General features: G+C 53.1%; 1 protein-coding gene across 2 annotated transcripts in view; it reads left to right on the forward strand.

Moving 5' to 3' along the window:
- Phf2 (PHD finger protein 2) overlaps positions 1-15,151 on the forward strand; it is a 74,778-nt gene that overhangs the window by 50,505 nt on the left and 9,122 nt on the right. For both annotated transcript variants that reach the window (XM_038333628.1, XM_038333629.2), the window contains exons 5-17: positions 189-330; positions 2,683-2,869; positions 4,455-4,617; positions 5,598-5,685; positions 6,058-6,164; positions 6,567-6,658; positions 7,737-7,826; positions 8,273-8,632; positions 9,610-9,729; positions 10,117-10,232; positions 11,981-12,159; positions 12,251-12,321; positions 12,946-13,106. In XM_038333628.1, coding sequence (XP_038189556.1) covers positions 189-330; positions 2,683-2,869; positions 4,455-4,617; positions 5,598-5,685; positions 6,058-6,164; positions 6,567-6,658; positions 7,737-7,826; positions 8,273-8,632; positions 9,610-9,729; positions 10,117-10,232; positions 11,981-12,159; positions 12,251-12,321; positions 12,946-13,106 — 1,876 coding nt within the window. The remainder of the gene's footprint in view (positions 1-188; positions 331-2,682; positions 2,870-4,454; positions 4,618-5,597; positions 5,686-6,057; positions 6,165-6,566; positions 6,659-7,736; positions 7,827-8,272; positions 8,633-9,609; positions 9,730-10,116; positions 10,233-11,980; positions 12,160-12,250; positions 12,322-12,945; positions 13,107-15,151) is intronic.

Genomic DNA, 15,151 nt, shown 5'->3' on the forward strand with positions numbered 1-15,151 from the left:
TTACTTGAATCCACAGCAATTGGAGGTAGAGGAGATTAAGGTCAACCCTTATCTGTTCTGTGGGGGCACTGCCCATAGGAGAGTGTACAAGGGCAACTGAGGACATGTAAGTGTCTACCCTCATCATGTCCTCTAGGGAGGCCATAGCACTTTCCTGGCATGCTCATGTCTTCCCACTTCCTCCCCAGGGCCAGAGAGAAGCGTGGATGTGACAGACGTCACAAAGCAGAAAGACTGCAAAATGAAGTTGAAAGAATTTGTGGACTATTACTATAGCACCAACCGCAAGCGTGTCCTCAATGTGACCAACCTCGAATTCTCAGACACCAGGTGACAGGCTGCTCTGGGGTGGGCTTTGGTGGGCCCGGCTCAGGGTTAGTGCCACTAGTCTCTAGTTCTCAGGATGGTGTCAGGACTCTAAGAGCTGACTCTGGGTCCTTCATGGGGTTCTGGGGTTGTGAAACCTGGTTCAGGGTTCTTCCCTGGTGTGGGGACTGTGAGGTCTTGCTTGAGGTTCTGCCCTGGGTAGAGGCTGCAAGGCCTGACTTGGTGTCCTACTCTGAGTGGCCTGCTGCTGTTCTGTGAGCTGCCCAGAAATCCCCATGCAGGCTTGGTTCTCCTTTCTCTTAAAGCACTCTGCAACAACTCAGAGGAAATAGGAGCAAACAGGAAACCACCCCACTCCCAGAGAAAGCCATTGAGGCAGTATGAGTGAGTCCCTTCCAGAGGCACATGCTCCTCACACACAGTGATGGTGTGCTGAGATGACACGCAAACACAGAAGCACAATACTGTGATATACACTCATGACACTGTGCACACCTCCTCACACTCGTAATACACTCATGCTTGCCTAGGGACACACTAAGGCACAGCACAAAGGCACACTCTCACGTCACACTGAAGCAGCACACTGACACCCATTATCAGGACATACTTGTAGAACAAGATGTAGGCACATTCCAGACAGACATACTCACACAGACATTTACACTCATGAACACTCTGAGACACAGCACTGACATGGTCAGGATATCTGCAACATATTCATTATATGAACACACAGCTCCCTCCTGACTGAAGCTCTCAACGCACTGTGACTCTCCCTGGTACCACACTCAACACTTCCATCGTAAACTCCCCGCCACATGTCCCGACACCTTTGTGTGCACACCTACATGGAAGCTGCTCTGTTTCTCCCCTAGCCCTACTACTTGCCTCGACTTACGAGGCCACTCACAGGCATCCCAACAGTCCCGGGTGTTATTATTAGCATGATCCCTGAGGGATGGGGTGTCTGTGGGTCAGTTATGTATAGTCTCTGCCCTTTCTTGAGGCTGGGGCAGCAGGGCCAGGCTGTGATTCTTGGTGGCATTTTCATGGAGGTGGAGAGCTCCCGTACACTGGCCAGGAGAGACATAGCAAGCCTGGAGGTCACACACATGAAGATCAGAGAGCACAGACAGGGAGAAGAGCCTGGTTGATGGCTTTTATGGGTCCTAGGCTTCATCCGAATGAGGGTTTTTATTGATTTGCTACAGAAGGAAGCATGAGTTCCCTGGGGTCCCTGAGAGGGATTGTTCATGTACACTGAATGTAGGGGTCAGCAGAGTGGACATATACGGTGCCTGTCCCACAGAGAGGTCGTCCCCAACTGCAGAACTTGCATGGGTCATATTGAGGGTGTGGAAGAAGGTTAGGGACTAGGGGTTGTCAGGGGTGCTGGAGTCCAACTAGGTATGGGAAAGGCTGTCTCATATGTAAGATGGACACAGAGGGTCAGGTTATATGGATCTACTCCAGACAGCCTGGTCAGGGTGTATGTAGACTTCAACAGAAGCAAAGTAGAGATCTGAGGGCTAGGTGTAGAGGCATGACAGACCCTGTGTGGCCCGAGGTAGCAAGAACATTCAAATCTGCTTCTCTGTCACTGCACATGGGGACTGACATTTCAATAAACCCCAGGTGTATTAGATTACCTTCTGTTGCTGTCAAAGACACTATGACCAAAAGCAAGTTGGGGAGGAAAGGGTTTATTTCATTTTATAGCTATGGTCCATCATGCAGGGACATCAGGGAGGGAGCCTGGAGACAGGGACTGCAGCAGAGGCCATGGAAGAACGCTGTGGGGCTTGCCTACAGGCCAGTCTGATGAAGGCATTTTCTCAAATGAGGTTCCCTCTTGTCAGATGACTCTGGCTTATGTAAAGTTGAAAGAAACTGACCAGCACACCAGGTCACCTCTGCCTTTTCCTACCTTCTGTGAAAGTGACATAACTGATTTGACCACAAATAAATGTGACAGGGAGTCTCTGGCCTGTGTTTGCCCCAGAGAGAGGTGGCTTTTCTTCAAATGGTACAGGAGGCACTGGGCCATGTGAGAAGCATTTCTTCAGAGAGTCTTCTGGTACCAACTCCAGTGGGCCACTTTAAAGGCTCACCCCTCTTCCTGAGGAAGAGACAATATCCTCTCTGGCCTCCACAGCCCCACACAGTGACTGGGCTCCTTCTACCCTCTGGAGCTCTTGGTTTACTCCCCTATAAAGTGATATGGCTGCCCAGGGCCTGCAGATTTACGAGGTAGCATGTGGAAGGAGCCTTGTACTGTTCCTACCTTAGAATGCATTAAAAATGGAAGCTCTGGGCCCCATTCCCTGACTGCTCTTCCTTTTATGGCCCCAGAATGTCCAGCTTTGTGGAGCCACCTGACATTGTGAAGAAACTATCGTGGGTGGAAAACTACTGGCCTGATGACGCCTTGCTGGCCAAGCCCAAGGTGACCAAGTATTGCCTGATCTGTGTGAAGGACAGCTACACCGACTTCCACATAGACTCTGGGGGTGCCTCGGCCTGGTACCATGTCCTCAAGGTGAGCCACATCCCTCAAAACATAGCTCACCCTTTTGCCTCCTATTCTCTGTCCTCAAGATTACAGCCCCTCCAAGCCCTGTCTGTGGCCAGGAAGTTACCCATTTCCAGTGTAGGGGGGATACTGGGATGACCAGTTCTGGGCAGGAAGCCCACTAGATGTGTATGGGTAGAGGTACTAGTGACATATATGTATTTCCCGTTTCTAATGTCCTTAGGGCTCATTAACAATTATGGGAGGTCACTGGGTCACCTAATGCCCCAAGTAGAGTGCAGAGGTGCTGGGAAGACCTCTCAGCAACTACACTGACATCTGCAGGCAAGATGTCAGGTATCTGAGGGAGGGTTGAGGGGCTTATCATGGAGGCAAAGGGGGACTTAAGAGAACAAGATGTATAGAACAACAGAAACCCTGAGCCTGGGCTCCGCCAGCAGCCACTATACATCTGCAGACTAGCTGTGCTGGACCTGGGGTGCTGGACTCATACCCTTTCTGGGTCTGTGAGATTCTAAGAAGTCATCATGGCGTCTGTTCCCAGAGCATGAGGATGAGGCTCTTTCTGCTCTGGGTGCAGGGCCTGGCACCCAGGAAATGATGACTAGCATTAGTCCAGTCTGGAAGCCCTAAAGCTCTCGAGAGCAGAGCTGTTAAAGACTTGCTGCGTGGCAGTTTGTGTTTTTATTACCCTGAGCACACATGGGATTTGTAGTGCCATGGATAATGTGTGTGCTGCTCCTGACCATATCAGGCTCACACACCTAGAACCTCCCTAACAGGCAGACTTCCAAAATTCAAAGCAGTATTGCAGGTGGGAGTGGCAAGCCTGTAAGGATGCTTTTCAGGTCAGAACCCATCACCTGACCCTGGCAGGCTGTGAAGGGCGCCCATTGTCTCTAGGCACCAGTGGACCCTGCTGCCTGCCTCTGTACCCCAGCTTCTAGTAGGCTATATTCCCTGGGAAAGAGTCTCTAACACCTGTAGACTCTGCCCCACTCATAATGTTACCAGAACCCTGGGGATCTCCATCTATCCCAGTGTTCCCCAGCACCCTATGACTTCTGCCCCACCCAGCATCCTCAGCACCCGGTGGGCTCTGCCCCCACCCCAGCATCCTCAGCACCCAGTGGGCTCTGCCCCCACCCCAGCATCCTCAACACCCAGTGGGCTCTGCCCCCACCCCAGCATCCTTGGCACCCAGTGGGCTCTGCCCCCACCCCAGCATCCTCGGCACCTAGTGGGCTCTGCCCCCACCCCAGCATCCTCGGCACCTAGTGGGCTCTGCCCCCACCCCAGCATCCTCAGCACCCAGTGGGCTCTGCCCCCACCCCAGCATCCTCGGCACCTAGTGGGCTCTGCCCCCACCCCAGCATCCTCGGCACCCAGTGGGCTCTGCCCCCACCCCAGCATCCTCGGCACCCAGTGGGCTCTGCCCCCACCCCAGCATCCTCAGCACCCAGTGGGCTCTGCCCCCACCCCAACATCCTTAACACCCAGCAGATTATCTTACATCTCAGCAGCCCAGCACCAGGTGGCCTCTGCCCCAAATCCCTGGTCTTGTGGCTCTACCAGTGGGCTCTTTTTGCAGGGGGAGAAGATCTTCTATCTCATCCGGCCAGCCTCAGCCAACATCTCCCTGTATGAGCGTTGGCGGTCAGCCTCCAACCACAGCGAGATGTTCTTTGCCGACCAGGTAGACAAGTGCTATAAGTGCACTGTCAAGCAGGGACAGACCCTCTTCATCCCCTCAGGTGAGTGTGCAGGAGCCAGGCTGACTGGCTGTCATACTCACTGCCTGTTTCTCATGCTGGAGTGTCTTGCTGTCCCTGGCTGGCCCAGCCCTCACAGAAGGACCAGCAGTGGGCCTTTCACAGTGGGAGGCCTGGGTGGTGGACCTGCCCTAGCCAGCACCAGGTTACCTCAGGGCTGTGTGGCAGCTGGTTTTGGCATGGGAGACCTGGCTCAGTCAGTAGCTCTGGAGGAGTATTAGAACTGTTCCTAAGGAACACTTAAACTAATACAATAAAGTATGCCGTGAGCAGCTGAGGTTGCCATGTTCTCCTGGGAGGGTGAATCCCAGAGCTGAAAAGTCCAGTCTGAAAGACTCCTTCCCTCTGAAGTAAATGACCACATCCTGAGAATGGGGCACAGGCCCCACTGTCCCAGGCAGGAGCTGATCCACTCACAGCTTTCCTTATGATTATGTATATGGCTTTTTGTTTAAAGTCAGGATCCAAATGAGGCCCCAGAGCCCAACTGAACTCAGCCTCTGACTCTGGCTCTAGGACCTCCCCTCCCTGAAGCCACACTTACTTTGGGAGGTCTTTTAGTTCTGGAGTCTGGCCCCAGCTCCATCCCCTGGAATAACTTAGAGATAAATCTCAGCCTCTAGGAAGAGTGACAATTCCAGCCCTGCCTCTTCTCACCCCTGTGTGTGTGCAGGTCTGAGATTGGGCTCCCTCTCCTGATGGCAGGGCTGCCTTGGGGTGTCCTGACTATGTCCCGTTGTCTCCAAAGCCTCAGTTTCTATCTGTCTGGTACTAGGGTGTTACCTCAGACACATTCCACTCTCCATTTTTCTCAGAGGTTCCTACCTGGCCCAAGCAGGGAGGAACAATGAGGCAAAGCCTGGGATGGTAGGAGCTGTATGTAGTCCATGGTGAGTGGGGAAGGTGAAAGCGGTTATGGGAAGAAGGTAGAAGCTAGCCACAGCTCTGCATGTCTCCCTCAGGCTGGATATATGCCACACTTACGCCCGTGGACTGCCTAGCCTTCGCTGGACATTTCCTCCACAGCCTCAGTGTGGAGATGCAGATGAGGTAGGGACTCCTGCAGTGCTGTCTACCCTTGGACCAGGCTGCCCAACGGGCACCATAGCCAGACTCCTGGCTGGACCCAGCTATGGGTTGCTGTGCTGACATCTCTGTGTTGAGGGAAGGAGGGACGGGTTCCATGGTCTGGGCTAGGGCAAGCCTAGCGGTGGTTTGGGATCAGGAAGGCTGCTGTCATCTTTCTTGGACTATGGCCAACCTCTCTAGTAACCACAACCCACTGCTTCAACTCATAGTGGCCATCACTTTGAATCTCTTCAGGTCCAGGGGAGGCTGAGCTGGCTCAGTAGCCTGGATCTCCCTTTGGTGTGGCCTACTTGATGCTCCCTGCACTGACTCATTCTTTTCTGTGGCTTCCAGGGCGTATGAGGTGGAAAGAAGGTTAAAACTAGGCAGCCTGACTCAGTTTCCCAACTTTGAAACTGCCTGCTGGTACATGGGAAAGCACCTATTGGAAGCATTCAAAGGTACCTGTCACTCCAGGTTGGGTGACTTGAGCCTGCAGTCCTGGTCTAAGGGACATCTTGGCCCTTTGTGAGCCCTGGTCATGCCCCCTTAGGACACAGGATAAGAGGGTCCCTGGGGACTTAGTGTAAGCTCTGACCCACCTAGACAGGGTTGGGGATCCTGGGCAGAGAGGGGAAATAGACAAGGCCTGCCCAAGCCCTGTTTGGTAAGCTTCATGTGGGATGGGAAGAGATGGGAGGTCAGTCATTTCCCTGCAGGGCAGGTGCCAGGTGGGCAGGTACCCCAGATTCCAAGGAGAACCGTTGGCAGTTGGACTGGTGCCCTGGGGCAGTGGCCTCTGGAAGGCCTCTTGCTGGGGCAGGCTAAGCAGCCACCACACTAACCTATCGTGTCCTTCCCAGGTTCTCACAAGTCTGGGAAACAGCTGCCCCCACATTTAGTCCAAGGAGCTAAAATTCTCAATGGTGCTTTTAGGTCATGGACGAAGAAGCAGGTAGGGAGCACTCACTTGTGTTCTTGTCTGAGGGAACAGGGAGTGGGTGGGGAAGAGAACAAGTGTGTGTCCTACAGAGCGAGTGTAGGCACTGTCTTCCCCAGGCGGTCTAAGCTGGCCTGCCGACTCTAACCACGATCCCCTGAGGGGTGTGTTGGACAGATGTAGGTCGACTGGGCCAGCCTGGGTTCATTGGCCGCAGGGCTAGATTCCCTCAGGAGTTTTGGCTAGGACAAGTTTCTGATAACCTGGAGAGGGCAGGGAGGGCCCCAGGAAGGGCTGGTGCATGGACCACACATCTGGATCTGGATACTCGTAGCTCCTGTCACTCAGCATCCACACAGCCTGTGGATGTAGCCTCTCAGCTAACTTGCTTTGTGACCTGGGGCGCCTTTCCCTCCCCCTTATCCTCTTCCTGTGCACTGGTTTCCTCCAGCCCCTGGGAACGGTTTCTCAGAGGTCACGAGGATAAAAGCGTTCCGCTGACTTTATCCTCTTGCCTGGATTGTCGCTACAGAAGGAGAAATGAGTCTGGCCTAGCCTAGGGTTACCTTGTGATATTGTCTCCTGCTAGGGGCTCTCGCTATGCAGAGTACCTGTTCACCTGCTACTTGAGGGACAAGTGGTCACTTCTAGGTCGGAGAGAAAAGTGGGAGGTCTCAGAGAGCCTTAGCAGAGGCCAGGTGGGAGCCATGTCCACGGCCTCTCTACCCATGTGTGGGCCTGGTAGAGTGGCTGCCAGTGTTCTCCTGGGACCACTCAATGGTTGGCATCTTCTTGAGATTCAGAGCTGGGACAGTCCAGGGGTCCCTCCCACCTCACCTTAACTACATGGTCAGGAAGAGAAAGCTGGCCACATCCACTCCATAGTCATCTAGCTGGTGGTGGCATCAGACAAGGCCCAGTCTTTTCCACTAACAGAAGAGGCTCACAGAGACAGGGCCCAGGATCTTGGCCACCAGGCCTTGCTCCATGGCAGCCTCTCACCCCATGGGATAGCCATGGCCCTGGCTGGGAGGACAGGGAAAGACTGAGGTGCTGCGGTGGCCAGGTTGGCACTGACCCCACTGTTCCACAGGCTTTGGCAGAGCACGAGGACGAGCTCCCCGAGCACTTCCGGCCCTCACAGCTCATCAAGGACCTGGCCAAAGAGATCAGGCTCAGCGAGGTAAGGCCATGCCAGGGTGACGGACCCATGGGACGAGCCTGCCAGGGAACTTTCTCTGCGTTAGTGTTGTGCCCAGTATGTGGAGAGTGCTTGGGGATAAAGGTGAAGGGAGAGAAGAGTGGGGAACCCTGAGTCCAGTCTGAGTCCCAGTTCTCCTGAGTCTGGAGGAACTGGGCCTGGGTAGGGCAGAATAGCCCCAGGAAGTGGGGACTGAATGATGGCGGACTGGGACAATGTGAGTGTGCCACACAAGGCTCTAGGGTTCTGTGAACATGTCTTGATGTTATTGGACAGCGTGTGAGCATGCGGCATACCCCTTGACCACGTGGAGCAAATATGGATGTCACATGGTGTGGGCTGTGTGCTCCTTTCTGGCTATAAGGGTCCCCCGAGTCCTGTCGTGGTCTAGAGGGAACACAAATGATCCTCTCCTTTTCCCACACCAGAACGCCTCCAAAACTGTCCGACCTGAAGTAAATGCTGTCACCTCCTCAGATGAGGTCTGTGATGGGGACCGGGAGAAGGAGGAACCGCCATCTCCTATTGAGGCTACCCCACCTCGATCCCTCCTGGAGAAAGTGTCCAAAAAAAAGACACCCAAGACTGTGAAGATGCCCAAGCCATCCAAAATCCCCAAGCCCTCTAAGCCCCCCAAGCCCCCCAAAACCCTGAAGCTCAAGGATGGAAGCAAGAAGAAAGGGAAGAAGTGCAAGGAGTCAGCCTCACCTACCATCCCCAACCTGGACCTGCTTGAGGCCCACACAAAGGAAGCGCTGACCAAGATGGAGCCACCCAAGAAAGGAAAGGTGGGGCCCTTGAGCTCCTTCCCCTAATGTGTTGAGGTCACACCAGAGGGAACAGCAAGGACTGACATGTTTTTTGCTCTTCTTTGTTACTGGGTGGGGAGGGGAGACCAGCTGTGGAGTATGGTCTCCAGAGAATACAGGGGTCCAGGGTCTGCCTGTTGATAAATCTGTCCAAAGTACTTCCCTGTCTGTGCCAGCCACTAGGCCTGCACATCAGGCCAAGACCCCTGGCAGATCCCACAGAGCAGTGAGGCCCCTGGAGAGAGCTAGCACAGCATGTTTATACCATGGCGGGGTAGCACACAGGAGGTCCACTGGATTGATGTAGGTTGGTGGTCTTTAGGCAGAGGCCACCCTGCTTAGTTTTCCCAAGTACTAGAACCCACCTCTGGACTAAGGCCTTGAAGATATACAAGGCATCAGTTTGAGGAGGACACTAGGAGAAGGGTTGTTATGAGGGCCTGAGCCCCGGTGGACAGAGAGAGATGGGCTCACTGAAGGGTCATACTGAACCAGGAGATTAAGGACTATTGGTCGTGAGCTCTTTCCAGGATGAGTATACTTCTCTCCTACATGTTGGGGGCCATGCCCATGCCTTGTAATCTTCCATTGGTGCTGTTATTCTGGGGCAAGGAGGGGGGGAGAGAAGGATGTATGTATGTATGGGTAGGTAGGTGGATGGGTGGGTTGGTCAGCTGATGGACAGTGGATGAATAGATGGACAGGCGGATAGGTAGATAAATGGATAAACAGGTGGATGAAGGACAGATAGGTGGTGGATTGTTGAATGAGAAATGAAGGCTAAATGAACAGATAGATAAATGGGCAGATGAAGGAATGGATGGATGAATGAACAAGTGGATGAATGGATTGATGTGTGGACCAGCAGGAGTGAATCACTGGGCTTCTGTGCCATCGTAACCCCAGCCCATTCACCTTTTCTGTCCACCTTTGGGTCATGGCTGTTCTGTTTGCAGACCCCAAAGAGTGTCCTGAGTGTTCCCAATAAGGACACAATCCACACGCAGAATGACGTGGAAAGACTGGAAATCCGAGAGCAAACGAAGAGCAAATCAGAGGCCAAGTGGAAGTACAAGGTGAGGGTGGGGTGTAGCCCTGTGGTAGCGTATGTTCTGTCCCCAGGAGGTGGGGCCTGAGGAAAGTCTGTGTGAGTCTGGCGTGCACGTGACCTCCTATAGGCCACCGTCTGTGGACAGTGTGGGAACAAAACCGAAGTGTCATCTTCTCCTTGTCTTCCTCCATCCTTTCATTCTCCATGGTCCTGTTTCTGGTCTGGGTTCCCATTCCCTGAGGCTGCACAGCACTCCAGGGTGGGTCCTGCATGCTGATGACTAGACCAGCCTTAGCATCTGTGAACAGCTTTCCTGGGCATGATCTAGTCCCCAGCTGCACCCACTAACATGGATTGGAATACTAGCCCCTCATTCCAGTGGGCTCAGGGACAACCTTGGTCTTGCTTTCAGAACAGCAAACCTGACTCTTTACTGAAAATGGAGGAGGAGCAGAGGTTGGAGAAGTCACCCCTGACTGGGAACAAGGACAAGTTCTCCTTTTCTTTCTCCAACAGAAAACTTCTGGGGTATGTGAGAGCCTGGGCAGGGGCGAGGGTGAACCTACAGATGTCCCATATCACATACATGTTCCCATACTGTGCATGCAGTCTACACTACACATAACAAATACTGTGCATCGTTCTATACCCACAGACATATCAGTCACATGCACACACCAGTGGACAGTCCAAATTGTACTTCATGTATGTATGACATCATACACACAAACATATACATTTCATCATAACCTCTACCAACACTGTCCATACCAGACATACACCTCACACACCATACATATATAGACATTTATATACCCTCATTGCATGCACGCACGCGCGCGCACACACAGTACATTTGGTTGATACCCTTCAGTGGCTCTTTCAAGAGTCATTGACTCGCTCACTGCCACTCTGTTGCATGGAACACCTTTGTTTCTGCTTCCAGGGTACATGGAGAATACAGCTATAGTGAGGGTCAGCGAGGCAGCAGGGGTTCCCCGGCAGAGTACCTGGCATGAACTAATGCTGAGGATCAAGTAGGGATTAGGGCACAGGTCTCTGAGCCCAGTGGCCAGTAGGGCAGGACGATGCAATCTCAGTAAATACAAGAGTCCACATAAACTTATGGCTGTGATGGAAGCCATGGGGAAGGGTGCAGATTTGGGGGTGGAGGGCCTCGGGGGATGCTGAACTGAAAGGGGAGGTGCCAGTTTCGGACCTAGGTGAGTCTCAGCATGGTCACTGTGGCCTTGGTTTTAGTTGTGGGCAGGAAGAGAACACACAGGCACCTGTGCCACATCCATAATCCCCACACGGTGTAGGGTGACAGGCGTGTCCTGTGAGGTATCCCCGTTGCCTGTGGGTGATGGAGAAACAGGGCTGGGGCCAAGTGGATGCACTTATAGCTACTTGGTGGAGTGGAACCCACACGGGCCTGGCCTTGCTACCCTGATTGGATGAGTCTGCTTCTGTCATTTCATTAGAAGTGTCATTTCTGGGTCTCAAAGAAGCTTTCCAGTGACATCAGTTCTATGGCAGGGCCACGCATTCAGAATATGCAGACAAAATAGACGAGCCTCTGGAGCCATACGCATACACACGTGCACGGGTGTGGTGTCTGTGCTTTAGTAAGACAGCAGGACCACAGCCTTTTCCAAGGATGCTGGAGGTTACTATGGCCTGGTGTGCTCTCTGTCAGTGTGGCCAACATTCTGTTCAGCTTGTTGTCCTTCCTATTGAGAAAGTCTGTCCTGAAGGTCCAGAGAGGCCTAAGCCTGATCTACTCATGGGGAAAACAGCATCCTTGCCTTGCCATAGCAAGAAGAGAGACACACAATATTTCATAGCCCAGTAGAGGTGCCCTGTGGCTCAGCCCTAAAGTGCTATTGGTTTTTTGTTTTGTTTTGTTTTGTAAAAATAAGTATGCATCAAAAGACATGAGGTTGGATTTGATTTAAACTCTGGCAGGCTGGCAAGGAGGGTGGAAGCTGTGCTTGTCAGAATCAAAGTGGGTAGATCATTCCAGAACTTAGGTCTTTCTCCACAGTGCTTGATTGGGCCTCATACCAGGTGACATGGAGGGAAGGAGGGAGCTATAGGATTGGGCCATTTCCCTTCCCATGAGCAGATTCCCCAGTCAAAACTAAGGGTTGCATAGTCCCTGGCCAGCTGCTTGCCTTCCAGGTGGATGCTTTCTTCCAGGTCCCTGTAAGGTTCTGTTGTCTGCTAGCCTCAGGGCCCTGGGGTCACCTGCTGACCTATCCCTTCTACTCTAGCTCCAAGGCCCTCAGGCCTCCGAGCAGCCCTGGTGTGTTCGGGACCTTGCAGAGCTTCAAAGAGGACAAGGCCAAGCCCGTGCGTGATGAGTATGAGTATGTTTCAGATGATGGGGAGCTGAAGATAGACGAGTTTCCCATCAGGAGGAAGAAGAACGCCCCCAAAAGGGACTTGTCCTGTGAGTGTGGTGGGCGCGGGCAAGAGGTTCCAGGTGGTCTTGGCCAATGCCCCGGAGGCCTCCACTTGACTCCTGTCTGTTGTGCTTTCAGTCCTGTTGGACAAGAAGGAGGCGCTCCTCATGCCCACCACGAAACCGAAGCTGGACTCTGCAGTATACAAGGTGAGCCACCTAGCTGTGCCCTCAGCCTCTGCAGCACGCTTCTGCAGGATGTGCAGGGACATTCACCCTCGCCTGCCGTGGACGGGGCTCAGCGGAGGAAGGACAAGGTCTTGCTCAGTCCTTGGCACGGGGATTAACTGCTCCGTGGGAGATAAATGCAGCAAAGTTTGTCCCCAGGTAAAGGAGTGACAGGGAGTGGTTCCCCGCCAGCACGTTCTTACACTAAGGTGACCTCCAAGACTGACTCTCTTGGGGAAAAGGGTCATTGCTGAGGTCCCATGTTTTCTGGGGAGCCCAGGAAGAACATGAACCTCTTGCTGGGATAAGCTTATCTAGGCCAGAGGTTTTGAGTCATAGCGTCCTGATGGAATTTGAGGCTTCCTCTTGGAAAAGAGGCAGAGGGTATGAAGACCACTTTAACCTTTGTGGTTTCAACAGCCCTAGGAAAGACTTGGCACCCACATCTGTCTCATGAGAGCCTCGCCCATTGCATGAGCCTGAGACTATCCTGTAGCATTCATTAGGCCAGAGCTCTTTAAAGCTCATTTCCTCTTGAAGGACTCCCCCTCCACCTTCCCCCAGTGTCCTACCCTGACTGGCTGCTCTCTCTTTCTGGCTCCTCAGAGTGACGACTCCTCTGATGAGGGCTCTCTACATATTGACACGGACACCAAGCCAGGCCGCAATGCCAAAGTCAAGAAGGAGAGTGGGAGCTCAGCCGCAGGCATCCTGGACCTGCTGCAGGCCAGCGAGGAGGTCGGGGCACTCGAGTACAACCCCAACAGGTGGGCTCTGACTGCATCCTGCAGCACTTAGAGCTCAGGCTGGCCCAGGACTGGTCACACAGTGGGATACAGACAGGGACCAGCCTCTGAGTGCAGATAGCTGGGCTTGGGGAGCAGCCAGGAGAGGCTTCCTTTCATCCTCGATGGCCCCCGTTCGATTCACACATTGCTGGCTGGGGTTTAAGCGCTTCTATTGTTTATTTCTCATCGAAAGTTTAGTGGCATTTCCAGGTGTGCACTGACAGCTGACTGAGCGGCACAGCCTACACTTCCTAACGCATTGGGGACAGTAGTTCCCTCCCAACTCTCTAGTTTCATGACATCTTCAGACTCCAACTGTATAGGTGAGGAAACTGAGGTTCAGGGAACTTAGCCTTCTCATGGCCCCACAACTTGGAGGTAGCAGAGGCAGGTCCAGGCTCTGGATTGTAGTTGGTATTTTTTTTATCTTTGGGGGCCCACCACCCAGCTCCCAAATGAATACATAGAGACTCATTTCACTTATGAATGCCCCGCTAAAGACAAGCCAGGCTTTTCTGACTTAAATTATCCCATTTCTCTTTAACTACATTTTTACCTTTCTCTATTCTATATATTTTTCCTTCTTATGCCGTAGCTGGCTGGGTGGCGGGGTGGCGGGGTGGCTGGGTGGCGGGGTGGCTGGGTGGTAGGATGGCGGGGTGGTGGGGTGGCGGGGTGGCTGGGTGGTGGGGTGGCGGGGTGGTGGGATGGCTGGGTGGTGGGGTGGCGGGGTGGCGGGGTGGCTGGATGCCGGCCCCTGGTGTCCTCCTTTCCTTCTCCTTTTCTCAGTCCTCCCTTTTTCCCCCAGCCTACATTTTCCTCTTATCCTCTCTGCCTGCCAGCCCTGCCTATTTTTCTTTTCTGCCTTGCTATTGGTCGTTCAGCTCTTTACGAGGTCAGTCAGGTGTTTACGAGGTCAGTCAGGTGTTTTAGACAGGGAAAGTAGCACAGCTTTACAGAGTTAAGCAAATGTAACATAAAAGATTGCAACACACCTTTGCATCATTAAACAAATACTCCAGAGTGTAAACAAATGTAACACATCGTAAACTAATATTCCACAACACTGGATTGACCTGACTCAGGAGCCCAACTTGAGCTCAGGGCTGCTAAGGAGTTGTCAGGTACTGAGCTATGTCCACTTGTGAGTGCCAGTCCCTCATGATCCCTCATATTCAGGAAGGCAAGTTTCATAGGCCTCTCTGGATGCCTGCTCCCACATCTGCCTGAGTAGTTTTTAGATGATTGCCTTGGGCAACAGCTCACACCAACTCCAAGGCTGCTCCAGCAGGTGGAGGCCTGGGTCAGGTCTGCTGGTAGATGATATGAAGATTCCGGTAAGGTGGATTAAGGACTTGATTGAAGCAAGCTTTTCCTAAATTAGTTGGCCATATTTTATTTCATAGATTGCTGTTTTGAACGCAATATCATGTTCACAGTCAGCCAGCCTCAGGCACTTTCCTAGTGGGAGTGAAGCATGATGGGAGGGGTGTGCATGGCTTTGGGCACAGGATCCTGGCTCAGCCTGACATGATGCCGTGAGAGTCTTGGTGCCCACATGGTGAAGCCTGGCTGTGGCGTCTTCCCCATTGGAAGTGACAGCCCCTCCACATTTCAGACTGTGGACCTGCGCAGGACTTCACATGGTCTATGAGGTGGCAATGCCTGGCTTTTGGGAGGAAGTATGTGTTAGCTAACACTTTGATGACTGATCTCGGGGTCTGAGAGACTCTCTCCCCCAATACCCTGGATTCCCCATGACCTCAATGGAAAGGCATGGGAAGTTGGAACATGGGTTGAACCTGGCACCACCCAGGGTGAGGGCAGACAGGGCTCAGGTACCTTGTTATGGGTGTTGTGGAGAGGGAACTCTGGGTGGCATGGAGATGGAGCACAGATGGGGCCATTTGAGCCCTTATCTGTGAGGCCAGGAGGGGGCTGTCTGCTAACGAGAAACCAGAGCTGCCATGGCCTTGTGCCCCAAGTCTGGGGAGAGCGCTCTGCAGACACTGCCTCCATCCTCA

This window comes from Arvicola amphibius, chromosome 6, assembly GCF_903992535.2.
Source record: "Arvicola amphibius chromosome 6, mArvAmp1.2, whole genome shotgun sequence".
Classification (NCBI taxonomy): Eukaryota; Metazoa; Chordata; class Mammalia; order Rodentia; family Cricetidae; genus Arvicola; species Arvicola amphibius.